Genomic DNA, 20,561 nt, shown 5'->3' with positions numbered 1-20,561 from the left:
TTACACCAATACTATGCTGAGTTAATTACTACTACTTTTATAGTAAGTCTAGAAATCTGGTAACCTAAGTCCATTGATTTTGTTCTTCAAGACTTCTTGGCCATTCTAGAATCATGGTATGTACATATCAATTTTAGAATCAGTTTGTCAATTTCTATGAAAAACACCAGGATTTGGGCTGGGATTGCATTGGATGTGTAGATCAATTTGAGGAGAGCCGACATCTAACAATATCTTCATGGCTTTGGAATAGGCAAAGATTTCTCGAGGAGAACATAAAAGGAGCTAACAACAAAAGAAAAAAAATCAGGTCTTAAGTCCAAATCCAGATATTATAATATGAGATCCAAGATCCAAGATGGGGCCCAGAAACCTGCAACTTTAACCTGCAACTTTAACAAGTTGAAGTTTAAGTCATTAATTTTACAGGTGAGGAAAGAAGCTCAGAGAAGAGAAATGAACTTATTGAAATCATTCAATGATTTAGCAGAGCCAGGCTCACAATCCAGGAATTCTAGTTCCCTGTCAAGGGCACTTTGTCTGGACTTGCTTAATGCTGCACTAATATGTATACTTTAAAATAGATAAACTGAGAGATCTTAACATGTTTTTTCCCTTGGATTTTGAGAAACTACCACAAACATTACACAGACTCAAGGCAAAGTTTCTTGTTGGCAGCTCCACTGATATTTGGGGCCATTTCGTTATTTGTTGGGGGGACTGTCTAGTGCACGGCACTACGCTGAGCAGGATAGGTGGTCTCTATCCACCAGATGCCAACAGTATTCCTAACTTCCCAGTTCTGACCCCCAAAAGTCCCCAGACATCACCTGGGGGGCAAAACTGCCCTCCTTGAGAGCCATTGACTTACGGAATCAGAATCACATGACCAAAATAAACAGGAAACCGTATTTGCTGCCCCGTCTCACAGGACAAATCCATCATGGGGTGGGGGGTGGCGGTGTGGGGGCCGTGCCTGCCTCCCCAGAGACCTTTCACAGGACTCGTGATTATTCAGAGGAAGCAGGAAGAGAGAAAAAGCCATAAATGTTAATAGTGGGGTAAGGAAGCATTAAGGGCTGAAGTGCATTCTCCAAATAGAAGGGAACCCAGATGCTCTATTTTGCTAAAAGTTCCATTCACACCTACCAAACAGGAAATTTTGTCTCAGTAAATATTTATTTATTCATTTACTTTTTAAAGAATGACATTTTAAAAACAGAAAAATGTCAACCTGCTTCAAATGCCAACTTAAAATCTTTACTTTTCTCCTTCATCACCATTACTGAAGAATCCCTTTCTTTCCTTTTTTTTAATTTTAGCATGTGCACCATGAATCTGTTTTTTATTCAATTGGCAAAGTCTCTCAGAGAAGAAAAGGGAGTAAGAAAGTAATCCACCACACTCCCTAGAATGGTTATAAGATCTGGGGCCTTGGGGACTTCCCTGGTGGTGCAGTGGTTAAGAATCTGCCTGCCAATGCAGGCAACATGGGTTTGAGCCCTGGTCTGGGAAGATCCCACATGCCGTGGAGCAACTAAGCCCATGTGCCACAACTACTGAAGCCCTTGCGCCTAGAGCCCGTGCTCCGTAACAAGAGGAGCCACCGCAATGAGAAGCCCTCGCACTGCAATGAAGAGTAGCCCCTGCTTGCTGCAACTAGAGAAAACCCGTGTGTAGCAACAAGACCCGACATGGCCAAAAATAAACAAATAAATAAATTTATTAAAAAAAAAAATCTGGGGCCTAGAACAGACATTGTTGTCCATTAGATGTTTTCCCTGGTGGGAAAGGAGGAGAAAGGGGTCTCAGAAGTCAGTTGTTCAGTACACACACACACATATGCATGTACACACCCATATGTATGTACACACCCACACACATGCGTGTACACACATGCACACATACGCATGTACACACATGCATGTAAACACACATCCACCACACAGATAACACACAACACACACAACACACACCTGCACAGACGTGCACACAGATATGTACACACATGTACATATACATACACACATGCGTATGCACCATGTACACACGTATGTATACACGTGTGCACATATTCATACCTACATACACTCCCCACATGCACACATACATTTTTATACACATACACATATGTTTACATAGATGTGAACGAATACACACACACAGGCTTCCTGAGAAGCTCACATCACTGTCTGTGGCTGGAAACAGAACCAGCAATGATCTTGCTCCAGGTTGGGCCTGTCATACAAGTTAAAAGAAAGTGAATCCGCTATCACCTCAAAAAAAGGTAAATACTGGGCTTCCCTGGTGGCGCAGTGGTTGGGGGTCCGCCTGCCGATGCGGGGGACACGGGTCCGTGCCCCGGTCCGGGAGAATCCCATGTGCCGCGGAGCGGCTGGGCCCGTGAGCCATGGCCGCTGGGCCTGCACGTCCGGAGCCTGTTGCTCCGCGACGGGAGAGGCCACAACGGTGGGAGGCCCGTGTACCACACACAAAAAAAAGAAAGTGAATCCACTACCACCTCAAAAAAAGGTAAATACTGTGTGACCTGTTGTAAGAGCATAAGGGGGCCATGCCAGCTGACACCTCGCATAGGATGAAAGATACAGATATTATGGATCTTTTTGTAATAAATACAAATAGTACTCTGATGTATAAGTACGTCTCCTTGTGTTCAATCTGTCAAACTCTGGCCCCACAACTGCAGAAATATCTGGATGTTTGTAAACATAAATAAGTGCTTTTTTTTTTCCTCCTAGAGAGTTTGCCATCCCCTAGGTACATGGGAGTAGACCAATGGAGCAGTTTAGGATACAGGTCCCAGAGTGAGAAAGATCTGGATTTGTGCCCATTGGACTAGCCGGGTAAAACTGGGCAAGTTACTTAATCTCTCTGAGCCTCAGCCTCCCCAACCGTAATATGATAATATTACAGAGGGTTCTTGTGAAGAAAAAGTGAGATCACACAGATAACGGGCCTCAAAGAGTGCTGGCACTCTATCGAACTGAGAGCTAAATGCAGTATTGATTGTAATTTTGTGTAGTTGCCCTTAGACTAAAAGAGATGAAAACAAACAACAACAAAAACCAAACAAACAGAGATGAAAGCAAAATCCTAAAAGAATTCACCTTCTCAGTAATCTCGGCTTGTGAATTCTTAAGGCTTGTTAACCCTTAGAAATCAATGATATATGAACAACTCTCTGAGCCTCCGTTTCCTCACCAGTAGAATGGGATAATAATAGTATTTACTTTATTGGATTGTAATGTATTAAATGAACTGACTGTACAGTAAATACTATATAAGCTTGTAAAAATAATAAACTCTCAGTTGGTGCAAAGCATTTCGAGAAATAAGCTTCTTGGCAGTCTGTGTAGAGAGCCACATGGTAATGATAAGCTCAATCTAAACCATTTTCTTGAGGAGGACACGGCCTGGGCAGGCCGGAGAGTCAGGATGAGGTGAGGTAACATGAGGAAGGCAGGTTACTAGAGAGCCTTCCACCTCCTGTGTCACTTTCTAATTTTAGAGAGCTGCTAGGTCCATCCCAAAAAACAACTTGTTGTGGAGCATGGGGGAGGGAAGTGAAATGATTCATCATTTTAATAAATGCAAGCATTTAATCAACAGTTATTTGACAAAACTCTACTGTTGTTTTTTCAAAAGGGGTTGGTTTATCAATATGGCCTCCTGGTCTATCCAAACACCAGTTCCAAATAGAAATATCTTTGACCTACCGCTACCCATAGGGAAAGAGATCTTAAACACTGCAAAGAAACTGAAACACTACTGAATTCGGAGAGATTTAAGAGTACGGAACTAGAGGTTTCAATGTCTGTACCAAAATATCATGGGGACAGAAAGGAAAGGCTTTTGTAATACTTTCCAACTATATAAACTTTGTTTTATGTATTAAGCACCTAGTGTATGCACAGCCTATTGCATCAAGGTGTCCAGAGCTGGCAGACACAGAGAGATTAAAATAGATTCAAGGATCTCAGATATTCAAGCTAGATTATCCTGTGTACTGGCCTCTATGTTGTGGTAGGGCAAATAGCAATATTTGTTACTTAAATATACTTTGCTTGTATATGTGGAGAAAATGGGCAGGTTCACATCTAGGCAGAGACACTTAAAATCCTAACAGGTGCCTGAGCTAAGAAATCTTCTTTAAAGGCTATTTTGAAATTCAAAATTAAGTAACTTACCCCACAAATGGCCTCTGGAGATTTCCTCACATTTAGACTTAATGGAGTGTGACAGACACTTGTAAAAGTGTTGTTCTTGGGGTTATGGCTACAAAAAGTAGATATAAGCCAAAATTAGAACTGTGCTTTATCCAAGATGACTGACTATTCTTAAAGGCGGAGTCATTTTTTAAATCAAAAATATAAAACCTAATAATTAAATTCAAGATTTTCCAGGCAATGCATCTTAAAGAAAACAAAGGCTAATCAAATAAATTCAACCTATTTAACTTAAAGACCAAATTTAACTGGAAATGATCACTTAAAAACTTTCTGAAGGAATAGAAAAGGATTCTGAAATTATTTAAAAGAAAACGTTTTAAAGCTTCATGCATATTCATGGAAATTACACTGTTCTGCACAATATTTAATAATTTGACATGAGGTTGTAGTGGCTAGATTTGATCTTTTACTTATAAGAAATCTGAAATTTTCAACTTTCTGTCCATTGCATAAAATCCCGTCTTAGGTCTCTGTAATGATTGTATGGAAGTTTGTATGGAAGTAAAAACTTTTGAGAAGGCATTTCTTGGATTTAACCCTGGAGTGTGTGATTTGAACCTCCGGTTGGCTGCTTGTTAAAAAAAAGATAAACACAACTCAAGAGGTGGTGGGAAGAGGCGTCAAACACTTACGCATGACAGTATGGCTTTTTCTGGTGACTCACAAAGTTATTAACCGATAGCATCATCTTGCAAATTTCACAGTGAAAACATGCTTTGTGCCATATCTAGAAATCAAACAGAAAAGATTTAGCAAAATTACCTTTTTTTTTCAGACTCAGGATTCTTAATATATTTCAGGGGAAAAAAAAATGAGCTTTAGTGATAAAATGGTGATAAAACACACACACACATGGCTACGATACATAAATGAATTTTAAAAATTTGAGGCAATACAGGAGCTGTAGCTAGAAATGGGTAGAAGTGAAGAAAGGTGGGGAAAGCATCTTATTTTGGTGGTTTAAAAAAGCCCACATGTCCATATGTGAGAAGATAAATTTCTCATGTTTGTTATGATTCCCAAAGGCCAAGAAAAGTCTACTGACCTGGTCTAGACAGCTGATCTTCTCAGCAGGGTATACTCCGTACCCACACCTGGAGCAAGCCTGCACATTCATCTTGAAGTCCGAAGAGAGAAGACAAAGATAGGTAACAAGTAAGAAATCCAAGGAGAAGCCCCAGTCTAGTTGTTCAAGTCTCCAAGATCCCGACCCCTAGTAAATTTCTGTGGGCACCCTGACTGTTCAGAATCCAACTTCCACTTTCCTCTGCTGACCTTCTAGTTTGAAGTCAGCAGCTGGACGGTTTTTAAAGCTGCCACTTACTCAAAGGGCTATTTTGGCAACTCGCTCAGCACGCATGCGTCTGGGAAATAAGGTGGAGGTATTCCCAGCTGACACGTTTCCCTAAATAGAAAAGTGAACTCACAACAGCATCACGTCTAAGTGGATGACCAAGTCCTCGTGTACGATCAGGCAGCATGTAGTAGTTTAACACTAACTGTGATCATAATCCAAGAAAAGAACTCGAAGGCATACACCACACCCTCATCCAACGACCAAATGAGAAAGCTTGCTCTGTGAGGCCTGTGAGTAAGGCGGAAAGTCCAGCTCCCTCCGCAAAAGAAAATAAAACAGGATTGACTCACTCCACAGGAGGGTAAATGCCATATCTGAAATTTAGCCTTGTCTATTAAAAATGTTTAATATTACTCAGCCATAAAAAAGAAATAATGCCGTTTGCAGCAACATGGATGGACCTAGAGATGATCATACTAAGTGAAATAAGACAAAGAAAAAGATAAATACCATATGATATCACTTATATGTGGAATCTAAAATACAACACAAATGAACATATCTATGAAACAAAAAAGACTCAGACATAGAGAACAGACTTGTGGTTGCCAAGGGGAAGGGGGGTAGGAGTGGAAAAGACTGGAAGTTGGGGATTAGCAGAGGCAAACTATGATATATAGGATGGATAAACAAGGTCCTACTGTATAGCACAGGGAACTATATTCAATATCCTGGACAAACTATAAAAGAAAAGAATATGAAAAATATATATGTATATATATGTGTAACTGAGTCACTTTGCTGTACAGCAGAAATTAACAGAACATTGTAAATCAACTATAATTCAATAAAACTTAAAAAAATAAATAAAGATGTTTATAAGAGTAGGACGGCAAACTTGTTAAGATATCAATTCGTGTGTAGCTTCTGCAAGAATGCAAAACTAAGAACAGATGAGAACTCTTTGAGTGCCGGCTTCTGTATGGTATCCTGGACCGTTCCAAGAAGTCCTTGCCTCCCAGGCTTGAAAGGGAGCAGCTTGAAGACAAGCTCTCTTCTTGGCTTTGTGAAGCCCCTCACTGCCTTCAGGGGTCTACCTAAATGTCACTTAAAACAGGCCTTCCAGAAACAGCTTACAAAAGACCGCATCACACCTGTCCCCCCCCTCAGCTCACTGCCTTCTATGACCCTCCCCCTGCTTTATGCTCTTCACAGCGGTTACCACCACCTGACCCCTTAAATCTTACTATATCTACTTTTTTTTTTTTTTTTTTTTTTGCGGTACGCGGGCCTTTCACTGTTGTGGCCTCTCCCGTTGTGGAGCACAGGCTCCGGACGCGCAGGCTCAGCAGCCATGGCTCACGGGCCCACCGCTCCGCGGCATGTGGGATCTTCCCGGACCGGGGCACGAACCCGTGTCCCCTGCATCGGCAGGCGGACTCTCAACCACTGCGCCACCAGGGAAGCCCACTATATCTACTTTTAAAAATTATCCGTCTCCTCCATCAAAACATGAGTTCCATCAAAATAGGAGCCTTGGTCCTTATTGTCCTTTCTGTATCCCCAGTGCCTAGAACAAGGTCTGATATGGAAAAGGGGCTCAACAAGTATTTATCAAATCAAAGAAATCAACTTAATACTCACACCAAAATACCTACAGGGGACAGAGGTGAAGCCATAGGTCACATGTCCCATCTGAACCACTCCACGCCAGCAATCTGTCATGAGGCAATCAGTACCCGGCATCGCCTAATATTATGATTTTTCCAGAAAAGCCAGATATCTGCATCTGCACCTGAAATTCTCTCTTTTGTAAAACACCGGGAATAAAACAATAAAACAGAAACATGGGCAGTACTGAGACGGCAGGCTACCAATTAGTGATCTGTGGCCTAAAGAAAAGGCTCTAAGGAAACTCTGCTGGAGGGACCCCAGGTAGGGCAGAGAGAAATCGGTGGTGCTTTTGTGTTGTGTTGGGAGAACCAGGGGGAGGAGGCCACAGAGCGAGTGAAGAAGAGCAGCGTTGCCATGACACTGAGAGGGTGCAGTGTGAATTCCCCCACAGATGGAGAGTGGGCATAGCGCTGCCTTCTCAGCAGGGGAAGGAGGCTCTACGTAGGGGCTCTAGACCCAGGAAGACTCCCAGGCTGAAATGTGATACAAGGCAGCCTGAACAAAGGGGAAGAGCAAAGGCAAAGAACTAAGACCTATAGGTTCCCCACACGTTTTGCTCTGTGTGGGATTTCTCCAGCCTTACCTGGACCTGGGCTGGAAGCCCCAGTAATCACAGAGAAAGAACTCTGCCCCCATCCGGAGGGATGAGGAATCGCAGCCAGATTTCCTTTAAAGAAAAAAACTAACACTCCTCTAAGGTTGTGATTGCATCGCTGCTACAAGTTCTCAGTCACCCTTGTGAAAACAAGGATGGCCCAAATGAAAGATGTTAAATTTGACTCCTACCATCACTTCTGCTTTTAAAAGGCACTTATTATGTATCAGAAATAATGAGGAAAAACAACCCCGTAGAACTGGAAATGGGACAGTTTAAGGACCTAAAATGAACCCTTGTTGCTGGCAAGAGACACACAGCCCTCATCTGCTTGATAGACCTTGTGGATGGTCTTCCCTGTGCCCAGCTGACCCCTCTCACATCCAGTACAGCCCCTCCCCCTTGTCACAGTGATTACATGAGGTCGTCCAAGCCTCAGCCAATGAGCACACATGCTCTTCTGCCCCCCGGCATCGGTTCAGACAATGTGTGTTAGCCTGGGTTACCCAAAAAACAGAACCTGGGGCAAAGGCTTATGTGCAAGGACTTTATTCAGAAGTATGGTCCCAGGGAGAGAAGTAAGAAGGCAGGAAACGGAGGGGGGAGAGTCAACACGAGGGTCCTTTCCCAAAGAAGCCACCGGACACTGAATCTTTTGGTCTCTTTTTCTAGGGTGAAGAGGAAGACTCATGCTCTACTCATGTGAGTTTGGAAAGGAAGCAGAAAACAATGATATGGGCCAAGGCTGGAGAAACACAGGAAATACAATTAGAAGAGAATATCATTTGGGTCTAAAGGGTCAATACAATTATTATAGAGGGAAAGTTCAAAATTGTTTCTTCCCTTTCACATATCTGTGATTTTATTTGTTGGTACAGTGATAATCCAGCCTCGGAGCAATACACTGGGAGTTCCCATGCCAGTCTACACTACAGAACTGAAAAAAGAAAGTTTTCCTTCAAACCATCTTTCTACCTGAGCCAGCAATGAAATCCTGTGTGCAACATATTTTAACAATTGCGTGATATAATTTATGGTAGAACCTTCTTGTGGATGAAAAATTCATTATTTTTCTAGGCAACCTGATCCTGGTTCTGCCACTAGAAAGCTTGTGATGTTGGCAACCTCTCTGTGCCTCAGATTCTTTATCTATAATATGAGCAGAGGGATTAGTTGTTAAGGCTCCTCCACATCTAACACCGTTTCATCATATTTCAGGAATAACTTGCAAAAACAATTTTATAAATCAGATAAATTAAAGAGTAATTTATTTGCCTTACTAATAGGATTTTTCATTTCTCCCATGATTCACAATTGAATTCCTTCAAAAAGTAAATTATCTTTGTGTCTAAAATAATTTAGTTTGCCTGATATTTTGCAAATATGGGTATTTTTTTAAGCGTAAGTTTATTATTTTTAAAATTTATCTACGGCTGTATTGAGTCTTTGTTGCGGTGCACGGGCTTCTCATTGCAGTGGCTTCTCTTGTTGCAGAGCACGGGCTCTAGGTGCACAGGCTTCAGTAGGGCTTAGCTGCTCCGTGGCATGTGGGATCTTCCTGGGCCAGGGCTCGAACCCCTGTCCCCTGCATTGGCAGGCAGATTCTTAACAACTGCACTACCAGGGAAGTCCCACAAATATGGGTATTAAAGAGAGTAGTGCAGCCTTAGTCTGTTTTCGCTGCTGTGACAAAATACCACAGACTGAGTAGCTTATAAACAACAGAAATCTATTCTTCACAGTTCTGGAGGCTAGAAGGCCAAGATCAGGGTGCCAGCATGCCTGGGTTCTAGTCAAAGCCCTCTTTGGGTTGCAGACTGCAATTTCTCTCTGCGGTGGAAAAGGCCAGGGAGCTCTGTCTGGCCTCCTTTACAAAGGCACTAATCCCATTCACCAGGGCTCCACCCTCAAGATTTAAGCACCTCCCAAAGGCCTTACCTCCTAATGCCATCACTTTAGGGATTAAGTTTCAACATAGGAACTGGGGGGTGGGAGTGGCACAAAAGGTCAGCCTATAGGGCAGCCATAGTGGAAATTGTGTAACTGCTTGTTTAAAATATTCAGGAATTCAGTATTCTGGCAGAAGTTAATAAATTATAATTACTCCCTTACCCTTGCCTGGGACCAGTCTTTCTTAAACCAAGAAAGTGTCCTTACCTGGTGAGATTTTACGGACAATATTGAAGTCTCAGTCCCAGAGGAGAGCAAATAAAAGACAAGATGTGGTTCTTGCCCGATGTCACACCACGAAGGTTCACTCCTTTCACTCAAGGCGTTGACAGTTTCACAGCCAACATCTCTGGTGTGAATAAAACTGTAATTTCTGCTCAGCTATTTACACCTCAGTGCGACTGTGTTCATTAGCTGGTCCCCTGAGGAGTCTCACAGAGCAAGGCCTTGGAGGCCCCAGTTGGAGGCCGAAGGTTGAAAAAGGACAAATGTGGGAGGGTGCGTGGGTGTTGCAGATGTGGGAGACGCCGGGGTGGAGTGGTGCTGGGGGGACTACACTGGCTCTCCCACATTAGACCAAGTCACGGCCACGTACCCAGCGGCTGACACATGGGGGTACTCAATAAATAGTCCATGAATGATTCTGGCGCTACATCCAGGCCAGTAGGCCGTGTTAGGCACTGGGGACACGCTCTGCAGAAAACGGAGTTAGCGTCCTGCTGCCCAAGGCTGAGAAAGGCACGCCAGGGACTCGAAGCAAGTTCTGGGAGGCGGGAGACCACGGCGGCTCCCAGCGCGGGCCCCTGGGCGACGGTAGCTCTTGCAGATGTGGGCGCCCAGTCCCCCGAGGGGCGCAACCCGCGCAAACTGGGGTCAGGGTCTGGCGAGGGAGGCGCCTTCGGGCCTTGGGAACTGGGTCCTGGAGCTGGTGTGGAGGCCGAAGCCCAGGTGTAGACCCGGGCAGCAGCGGGAGGGCAGGAGCTGGGGGCTCCGACGAGCGCCCCATCGTCCAGAGCCGCGAAGTCGGCTGGGCGCGCTCTTCAGTTCGCCTGGTCGCCTGGATGGGGAGGCCGCGTGCGGCGGGTTTGCGGAGCGCGCTTTCCGGGTCACTCGGCGAGCGGTCTTAGACCTCTGCAAACTTTGCGCAGCACGGTCTTCGGTGCCCGCGGCCAGCTTTGCTGAGGGCGCCCTCCGGCGATGGCGCGCGCGACAGTTGGCCGGCTGGGCTGGGCGCGTTCTCCCCGAAGGGGCGCGCGGCGGCCTGGTGGTCCTGCGCGCTGCCAACTTTACGGAGCGCGGGGTCCCGAGCCGGAGGCGGTGTCCGCAGCCCCGCCTGCCGGGTCGGTTTCCAGCCCCGGGCGACTCCTCCCCTGGCCGCATAGGGGCTTTTACTTTCGCTTTCGTTCGAGCGGCCGCAGACTCTCGGCGGAGGGACGGAGACGGCAGCCAGCTCTGGCCTCCCGATCACCGGGGGAACGGTAACTTTGGCCCCCGCCTCCGCCGGCGCCTCTTCCGCCCGCCGCCGCCCTCCTGCCCTGCCTTCCCCCGCCTCCTTCCTCCCTTCCCACCGAGCACGGTCGGTGGGGGCCCGGTCCCTTCGGGCTAAGCTGCCCCGACGGCCGGCGCTCAACTTAGGGGAAGAAGGCTCTCCGCCACCCCCAGCATCGCCTGCTTTGTTCAGCTTGTTCTCCCTTCCCTTCTGGTCCCCGGGCTTGGGACACCCGGTACTATTCGGGATTTGGAAAAGAAGGAGGGGTGGATTTAGGAGGGCGGGAGGGGTTCGTTCTCTCGCCTGGCTAACTGCGGGGTCTCCCGTGTTGACAGCCCAGGGTTCCAGTCCCAGCGTCCTTGCCCGTCAGCTGTGGGGCCTTGGCCCTCTCTGTGCTTGTCTGTGAAATGGGGATAGTGGTGGGCCCGGGCTGACGGTTGCCGCGACGATGGAATGAGGTGATTGTGGTGCATAGCAGTGCATCTGTCAGGGCTTAGCAGGCTACCCGTAAGCCGCTGTCATCTTTGTTCAGGTACCCTTGTGCACGGCTCTTGAAGATTCCTTCAGGAAGCGGAAGAAGGCAGGACTCAGGCTGCCGCCTTTCACCGTTGTATTCAACTTCGCTTTTTGGGGGGAAGTAAAATTATATGTGGGTGATTCTGAGTCATTCGCAGCCTTTTCCCTTGAACTCCTGGGCTGGCCAAGGACTTGGCCCTAACCTTAGTTTACTTACAGGCTATTTCCTCCTTTAGGGTCTATGGCCTGACCTTCATCCCAGGTAGCCAGTCACCGCCTAGGTTCATAATCCATTTCTGCTTCCTCTTAGCTCTGTGGCCTTGGGCAGGTTACTTAACCTCTCTGAGAAAACTGAAGTTTCTTCTGCAAATACAGCCTCTTAGCAGTGCTGTGAGCATCAGGTGGAGTACTTCATCGCCCAGCAGAGCCCCCTCCCCCTCCAGGTGCTGGAGGGGAGCGGTGGAGGTCCCCTGGGCTGCTTCTCTTTGAGCCTTTTAGGAAGATTGTCTTCGTTGGGGCAAGAGTGAGGCACAAGTTGTATCATGTCACTTTTCAGGGGAAGCAGCTGCAATGAAATTCAGACCGTAGCTGGGAACTGATTTCCTACCAGATCTGTACCAGTCGCCTATTAAGCATGTATAGAAATAACACTAGAGGAACTTTTTTTTCAGTCTCCACAAAAGCTGTTTAAAATATTAATGTGATTTTAAAATAACAGCGAGGGTTGACAGTTGAATGTCGTCTTAGTCTTGAGTTCTGTGGACAGTGGTGATAACAGGGAATACTTAGTGAACATTTAGACACCATGCTTAGCATTTTACATGCGCTGTTCCATGCATCCTCATAGCCATGTGTGACTTAGGCGTCACCATTCTCCCATTTTACAGATGAGGAAACTCGGGCTTGGAGAGGTTGAGTACTTTGTTCAAGGTCCCATGGCTAATAGGTGGAGGCACTGATTTAAACCCCTGGTCTGTGGTTCACCATAACTGGGTTCTCAGCCTCCCTCCTAGGTCCCTTTGGTTCTGTGGTCTGTCCCATATCAACAATTTATTCGGGGCCCTGAAGGATTAAAAAATTTTAAGTACATTTCAGCTGTGACATTTATCAAGAAATTTCGAGTGCCTGCCATGTACCTGGCACTTTTCTATAACTGGAACTATAAAAGGATGATTAAGATAATCTACAAATAAGAGTCCTAGTGGATCATAGTAATAATAATAATTAGCAGAGTGCTTACAGAGAGTGCCTGACACGGTTAATGCTTCATGTGTATTATATATTCATTTATTTAAAGAGAAGATAGATGTTTTTAACAACTGAAACAATTGAATAAGCAATATTCCCTTGAATGGCTGACTGCTCTTTGCATCCTGAGCGTTACAGAGGGGACGAATGCAAGAAAATAACGCCAGGCATGCCCTCTCCAAGTATAGCAGACTGAGATAGGCCTGGATTGTCTTGGGCTGTGAAGATAAGCGGAAATAAAAGGTCAACACCAAGTCTGGGCTTGACTGATATGATGTGACCGAGACCAGGCTCCCCACTCGGTCACCACCCTCATTCTGGGTGAACGTGATTTCACCCAGAAATTAAGCCCAGTCTCCTAGGAATAAGGAAGTCACTGAACGTTTAGCCTTACAGATTTCAGAGGAAAGCCCTAGCACTGCCTCGTTCTAGACGCACACTCTGGCAACTTGTTAGAAGGGACTCTTGCTGCCCTCCTGGTCGGTAAACAGCACCAACCCAGAAAGATGCTGTAGGTTTCACACAGAAGACCCTTCTGGCCTAGTGTTTGCAGAGAAAGTTCTGGAGATCCTCCTACCACTGAGCCATAGAAATCAGCCTGCCGCTAAGTCCAAAGCTCCCTCCAAAACTCTGGGGGGGACGCGAGATTCAAACTGAGCCTCTCCATCAATGGAGCATGTCAGGTGTTTAACGGGCATGCAGTTCCCTGTGCCTCCCTCAGTTCCACCCTCACTGCTTCCCCTTCTCAGACCTCAGGTCAAACATTTCCTCCCCTGAGAACCCTCCCTAATTCCTCTGGGGCTAGGTCAGGTCCCCTACTGTGGCCACAAGTTGTTCATCCTCATGGCACTGATCACGGTTGTCCATCAACATTTGTGCTGTTTATCAGTGCCTGTCTCTCAACAAGGCAGGACCAGGTCAGGTGTATCCCCGGCTCCTAGCACACACCTGGTGCCTTGGACTTCCAGGAAATTATATCTATATATAATGGTCACACTGTTCTATCATCATACTTCCTAGATTCAGTCTTTAAGATTAGCCTTAGCAAAAGACTCAAGGCTTCAACACCACATGTCGAATTTAGTGTCTTTTTCTGGTGGATTTTGTATAACGTTAACTTGTTAATTTTGAAAATACGTCCGTGCTTTGCTAATAACAGTCCACATTGAAAAGTAACTAAGTCTGTATAAAGGAAATGAAATAAAAATGACTGAGTGTTTTCTGCATGCCCGGACTTACACTCATCTCCTCTGGGGATGGCTTATCTCTGTGTTCAAGAAACATTTTGGGTCCTAATCAGAAAAATCTTACTGCCTCACAACTGGAAACAGGTTGGTGGCTATGATGGGGGGTTCACGATGTGTTGAGGAACAAGATAGCCGTCGGACTTCTCACTGTCTTTGTAAAGATCCGGCTACAGGATTCGCCCTTCCTCTCACTTCTCCCCTCACTGCCCAGCTCACCCCTAAACAAGCTGCAGGGTGACATGATAATGCCTCTCGGGGCTCAAGGACACAAGGTTGACGTTTTGCCATCTTGGATACCTCCCCCCCAGTTGGATTCCTTCTGCCCACCTCCAAAAGTCATTGCTTGTGCTCTGGGGCACGGGGGTTCTGTGAGATAGATGCCATCTTGTTTTCCAGTGGTGTGAAAACATCCCTGGGTGAGCCTGACAGGAACACAGACCTGCAGCTGCCACCCTGGCCCACTGTGCGATTGCTCAGAGATTGAGATCGGCAGGAATTAGAGCCTGGAGAGGTTTCCCTTTGTTACTGAAGGCCAGTCCCTTTACGGGAAAGGACACAGGACTTGGTTTAGGAGAGATGACTCAAGGCTCTGCTTCTGACCAGCTGTGTCACTTAGCTAATTCTCTTCCCTCAGTGCATTTGTTTCTTCCAGCTTCCCACTCAATTAATGTTTATCTAGCAAATACTTTTTTTTAATAAATTTATTTTATTTATGTTTACTTTTGGCTGTGTTGGGTCTTCGTTGCTGCGCGCGGGCTTTTCTCTAGTTGCGACGAGTGGGGGCTGCTCTTCCTTGCGGTGCGTGGGCTCCTCATTGCAGTGGCTTCTCTTGATGCAGAGCACAGGCTCTAGGCACACAGGCTTCAATAGATGTGGCACGCGGGCTCAGTAGTTGTGGCTCATGGGCTCTAGAGCGCAGGCTCAGTAGTTGTGGCTCGCGGGCTCTAGAGCGCAGGCTCAGTAGTTGTGGCTCGCGGGCTCTAGAGTGCAGGCTCAGTAGTTGTGGTGCACCGGCATAGTTGCTCCATGGCATGTGGGATCTTCCCGGACCAGGGCTCGAACCCCTGTCCCCTGCATTGGCAGGCAGATTCTTAACCACTGCGCCACCAGGGAAGCCGGATCTAGCAAATACTTTTTGTGTGCCAGGGGCCTCTGCCATGATGAACTTACATTGTCGTGTTTGAACCAAGCAGTAAGTAGAGTACAAGTAAACAAGATCAATAGAAGGGCTGTAGAGGGACTGGGGGAAGGAAGGGAGTTGGTGAGGTAGGTGTCATCCAGGAGGACCTCCTGCAAAGGTGCCATTAAACTGAATTCTGAAGATTGAGAACTAGCCAGCTGGGCAAAGATGGCCTGTCCAGCAGACATTTGGGTGGTGACTACCAGAAAGGGAGAACCAGAAGCCCTGATGGACCCTGAAATGAGCGTAGTGAGCCCAAGGATGCTAGGAGGCTGGGAGGCTGAATGGTGTGGTGGTGAGGAGTGGGTTCTGAGTGCCTGTTTGCCGGCTTCTGGTCCAAGTCTAGTTTACTAGTTACTTAGCCTGGGACTAGTTACTAACCTTTTCTAACTGCAGCTTTCTCATCTGTCAAAAGGCAGTGATCATAGGGCTGATCTAACAGCATTTGGGGGAGTGTTAAATAAGGTAATGCTTATGAAACAATTAGCACAGCAAATAATAAGTGTGAAAAAAGTATAGAAAGGATTAGATGTACATGTAAGAAAATGTTAAGATTTGACAAGGGTAGATCCTGCGTGCCAGGCTGCTCAATATTTTTCTGTACATTTAAAATACAGTTGACCATATGCTTATGAATTTGCCTACTCCCTAAAATTTATCTGTAATTCGCAGATCAATACACACACGGGGCTTTTTTGGTCACTGGAAGCCATGCACAGCGTCAAACAACTTGAGTCACTTGATCCCCATGTTCCCAGCTGAGGCAGAGGCAGCACTGCCTTACAAAGTCCTTTTTGTGGTCTGTTTAGTGCTTCGTATTTTGCATTTTTGTGGTTTTTGTTGATGGTTTCACTACTTAAAATGGCCCTCAAGTGTATAAGAAAGCTGTGCGGCCTAGTGTGTTAGATAAAAATAAAAAAAAAAAAAAAAAAGTGTGAGTTTCTCTTCTTATTATTGCTATTTTTACTACTTAAAATAAGGGAAGTAGAAGGTGAGTCGGGGATCCTACTGGCTGGTAGTTATCCTAGATCAGGGCTTGGCAAACCTTTTTTGTAAAAGGCCAGGTAGTAAAAATTTGGGGCTTTTTAGGCCACGTGATCTCTGTCACAATTACTCGACTCCGATTGTGGTGGGAAAGTAGCCACAGACAGCATGTAAATGAAGGGGCGTGGCTATGTTCCAACTTTATTTACAAAAACAGGTGGTGAGTACTTAGAGTGAAATTTTTAGCACTGAACACCTGTATGTAGGAAAGAAGTAAGATCACAAATCAGTCAATTCAGCTTCAACCTTATAAAATTAGAAAAAGGAAGAACAAGTAAAACTCAAAGAAAAACCAAACAAACAATAAAACAGGTGGTGGGCCATCGTCTGTCATCGACTCCAGTACTAGATAATGAAGACCCTAAGATCCAATGAGTTCAGTTTAAGATTTGAACTTTGAGATCGTAGGGATCTCGTGAAAATTCTTGAGCAGGAAAATAATTTGATGGAAATCTACTCTGGTAGAACCATGTAAAACCATCTGAAGCAGAAAGAGAACTTTATACTCCAAGTCGTTGCTGTTTTTTAACTGGGTTTGAGTGATGTCGGGCAAAGGATGAGCATCTTTTTTTTTTTTTTTTTTTTTTTTTGCAGTACGCGGGCCTCTCACTGTTGTGGCCTCTCCCGCTGCGGAGCACAGGCTCCGGACACGCAGGCCCAGCAGCCATGGCTCACAGGCCCAGCCGCTCCGCAGCATGTGGGATCCTCCCGGACCGGGGCACGAACCCGTGTCCCCTGCATCGGCGGGCGGACTCCCAACCACTGTGCCACCAGGGAAGCCCAGGATGACCATCTTATAACCTGTCAAGAATTTAGGGGGCGTTTCTTGTTGTTACAGACTTTGACGAACCTTCCACAGTTTCTCATAAGCAGTGAACATTTAACAAAATCCTGAATGCTGGATCAGAAGCTCCCAGAGGGGCAGGGACTTTGCTTTCTTTGCCACTGTGTATCCAGTCTCTGGAATGAGGCCTGACATGGGGCTGGCGCTGGAGCCTTTGAATGAGTTGTTGGTGCAGCAGTCCTGGAGCCCAAATAGGCAGTACTGGTCATCTCCAGGCTTAATTAAAAGCTATGTCACTGAATGAGTGTTATTTAAAAATATCATGAGGCCAGTGATGCCACTGGGTACCAATTTTCTGGTTGGTTTTTTTCCTTCCAGATGGCAGACAGTCAAGACCATATCGAGGAGCAGGGGGCTGGGGACTCAGCAAGCAATGACACAGTTGATGCGAAGCCAGACCGGTCCTCTTTTGTCCCATCACTCTTCAGGTAAGTTTCCTTCCTTGCTGAGTTAAAGAGGGACCCTGGGCCACTTCAGCCTACCACGCCTCTGCCCTCTCCACCCACCCACCCACGTGGAAGCGGACCTTCAAGGAAGGAGGTCTATGCTGTGCGTGGGAGATTTGCACAGAATCCTGCCAGCTGTGTGTGACAACACTGGGGTCCCCCTGTGCACTCCCCTGTCCCCAGGGCAATCCCTAGGCTCTGGGGGTCTCCTGCCTGGCTGCTGCGTGTCTGAGTGGCAGCTGCCCAGGAGTGAGGGGCTGTCACCGTCAGAGGTGATTTGCCGCTAGCCTCCTTCAGGGCAGAGCATGGGCTGCTGCCGCCAGTGGGAACGGGCTTGGCTGAAAGACAGAACTGAAGGCCATGGGATGGGAAGTTGTAGGGTGGCACTCTGCTGATTCCTACCTTTTCCTTTTTGGAGTTCACTTTTGAAGTTCTAAACTTTGCATTTAATAATAATAATAACAGCTTCATTTGCTAAGCGTCTGTATGCCAGCTCAGTGTTGCATGAGTCCTCGCGATCAGTCCCAGGAGATGGTTCTACTCTTACCATCATTTAACAGGTAGCTAAACTGAGGCATTAAGAGGGTTAGTAGGGCTTCCCTGGTGACGCAGTGGTTGAGGGTCCGCCTGCCGATGCAGGGGACACGGGTTCGTGCCCCGGTCTGGGAAGATCCCACATGCCGCGGAGCGGCTTGGGCCCGTGAGCCATGGCCGCTGAGCCTGTGCTCCGCAACGGGAGAGGCCACAGCAGTGAGAGGCCCGCGTACCGCAAAAAAAAAAAAAAAAAAAAAGAGGGTTAGTAGCCTGCCTTTCTGGTGGCAGTTAATAAATGGCAGAGCTGAACCCAAACGGTACCAGCGCCACTCCCTTAACAGCTCTGCCGTGCTTTCTATTTAGAAGTAGGGCTGCAGGGACGTGGGGGAAGCCCCTTCCCTCCCCTCCTTAACCTTGGTCATGTGAGTGGTATTCCCTGGCAAGAGGCAGGAGCGGTCTGTGCGTCAGAGCATCAGACTTCTCCGTAGCGCCTACACCAAGCCCCACGGCGGAGGGACAGCAAGGGGTATAGGGGGTGAGGTTAGGGAGTGCTCCCAAGGAATGTTTGGGAGGAGGAGGAGAGCTGGTGATGAGGGGCATCCTGGCTCCTTGCAACATCCCGCAGAGATCCTTCGGTCATATCATCCCAGACATGACTCGGAGAAGTGGGGAGGCCTCGGCGTCCTGGGTCCGAATTCCACTGGCGCTGGTTGCCATTGAGGGTCAAAGATATCTGATGAGGTGACCAGAAAATACAGCTCCAATTACTGCAAACTTTTCAAAGCCATGAGTTCCAGTGGTCCAGGCTAAACCACTCCCCAGTGCAAACCCTTTAGAGCAGTGGCCTTCAAATGTTTTCGCTCGCATACCCACCAAATAATGTAAAACTACACACCCCCTCAGAACAGTTGCAAAGGATGTAGTAATATTTCAGTTTTCCCATCTCTCTGAGTACTCAGCTTAAGCAGCTTGCCTCTAAGTGAAAGAGAAACGGGAATCATATAATAGCCATTTCATAAGTCTTAGTTAGATGATGTGGCAGTTTCTATGTCATCTAAGATTTCAGGGTGGGTGAGAAGTCCACCCTTCTCCTCTCTAGTGGGAGATGGGGAACTGGGGAAGGGGAGGTGGTATCATATTCAGGCAGAGCAGTTTTAGGAGAAATACAAATGGAAATTGAGGAACTGGCAATTCATTTACTTAGAATTGTCTTGTCTGCACCCCTTGGAAAATCTCTGAGTACCCTGGTTGGAGACCACTGCCTTAAAGACCCATCATTTTGCAAAAATAGGTGTGGTCTGTGATGTGGGTTTTTTTTTACCCCCTTAACTTCTTTGGAAAGGTAAATAAGCCTGGATAATTTTTTGTATTCTGGTCCACTATACCTTTTTTTATAGTGTGGCCGGTATTGATGTCAAGCTACATATTATCAAAATAAACAGTGAATATTTAAATTAAATACTTGCAAAATATTTAAATTCCATTTTATGAACTGCTTATTTTAGTTGTATGAATTGCAAGACATGATTGTTGAATTATTAAATGTGCTTGAACTACAATAAATGTCAATTTAATGTCTTATTCATCTAGGTTGTGAAATGTTAGTTGTTTATTTTCTTTGCCTTCTCTAGGCATCTGACTCGTACCCACGTGTTACATGGTACACGGGCCGTCTACCAAATAGGCAATCAATGCAAACAAAATTCAATCAGGATTTGCGACATACCCGTAAAATTTAGATTTTTCCTTCCTTTTTTTTTTTTTTTTAACTTCAGCAGGATAGAAGGTCCTTTCATCTAGTAAAGTATCACTGGCTTTAAAATTAATCCCTTGAGATGCCATTTTTGGTCACATCCATTATTTCATTTATTCATTAAATACTTGCGGCGTGACAGAGAGAGCTTAAGTCCCTTGCACCAAATCCCATGGTTGATCAGTGGCAGAACCAGGATTTGAACCTGTATTCACTTGCCTCTCAAAACCAAGCTCTCAACCACCAGTCTCCGTTCCCACCTTTATGTACCTGGTTCTGTGTTTGGCCCTGGCGCTGCAACCAGGGGCAAGAGCAGTGAGGTCGACGTGGCCCTTGCTTCACTCACGTTCTGGTGGGGAAGGCAGACATGGAACCAGTAACTGTGGTGTAATGACCCCCGGAGGGGACAGAGCAGAGACAAGGGGAGATGGGCTGAACCAGATTTTAGCAGGACTTGTCTGCAGGTCACGTAAAGGATTTGGAATCAATCGTAA

General features: G+C 46.2%; 2 protein-coding genes across 7 annotated transcripts in view; one reads left to right on the top strand and one right to left on the bottom strand.

Annotated features, from left to right (window-relative positions):
- The window catches only part of NRAP (nebulin related anchoring protein), a 75,096-nt gene extending 65,003 nt beyond the window's left edge, over window positions 1–10,093 (bottom strand). For all 6 annotated transcript variants that reach the window (XM_079900617.1, XM_079900622.1, XM_079900618.1 and 3 more), the window contains exons 1-4: window positions 9,974–10,093; window positions 5,296–5,367; window positions 4,883–4,977; window positions 4,209–4,296 (exon numbers count right to left, since the gene is read on the bottom strand). In XM_079900617.1, the coding sequence (XP_079756743.1) occupies window positions 4,209–4,296; window positions 4,883–4,977; window positions 5,296–5,367 (255 nt within the window). In that variant the 5' untranslated portion in view covers window positions 9,974–10,093. The remainder of the gene's footprint in view (window positions 1–4,208; window positions 4,297–4,882; window positions 4,978–5,295; window positions 5,368–9,973) is intronic.
- A 1,039-nt stretch (window positions 10,094–11,132) lies between these two features.
- The window catches only part of CASP7 (caspase 7), a 30,987-nt gene continuing 21,558 nt past the window's right edge, over window positions 11,133–20,561 (top strand). The window contains exons 1-2 of the mRNA XM_079900627.1: window positions 11,133–11,244; window positions 17,653–17,762. Coding sequence (XP_079756753.1) covers window positions 17,653–17,762 — 110 coding nt within the window. The 5' untranslated portion in view covers window positions 11,133–11,244. The remainder of the gene's footprint in view (window positions 11,245–17,652; window positions 17,763–20,561) is intronic.

This window comes from Stenella coeruleoalba (assembly GCF_951394435.1).
Source record: "Stenella coeruleoalba genome assembly, chromosome: 16".
Classification (NCBI taxonomy): Eukaryota; Metazoa; Chordata; class Mammalia; order Artiodactyla; family Delphinidae; genus Stenella; species Stenella coeruleoalba.
The sequence above is the reverse complement of the archived record's forward strand: the minus strand, read 5'-3'. Positions and strand labels throughout refer to the sequence as shown.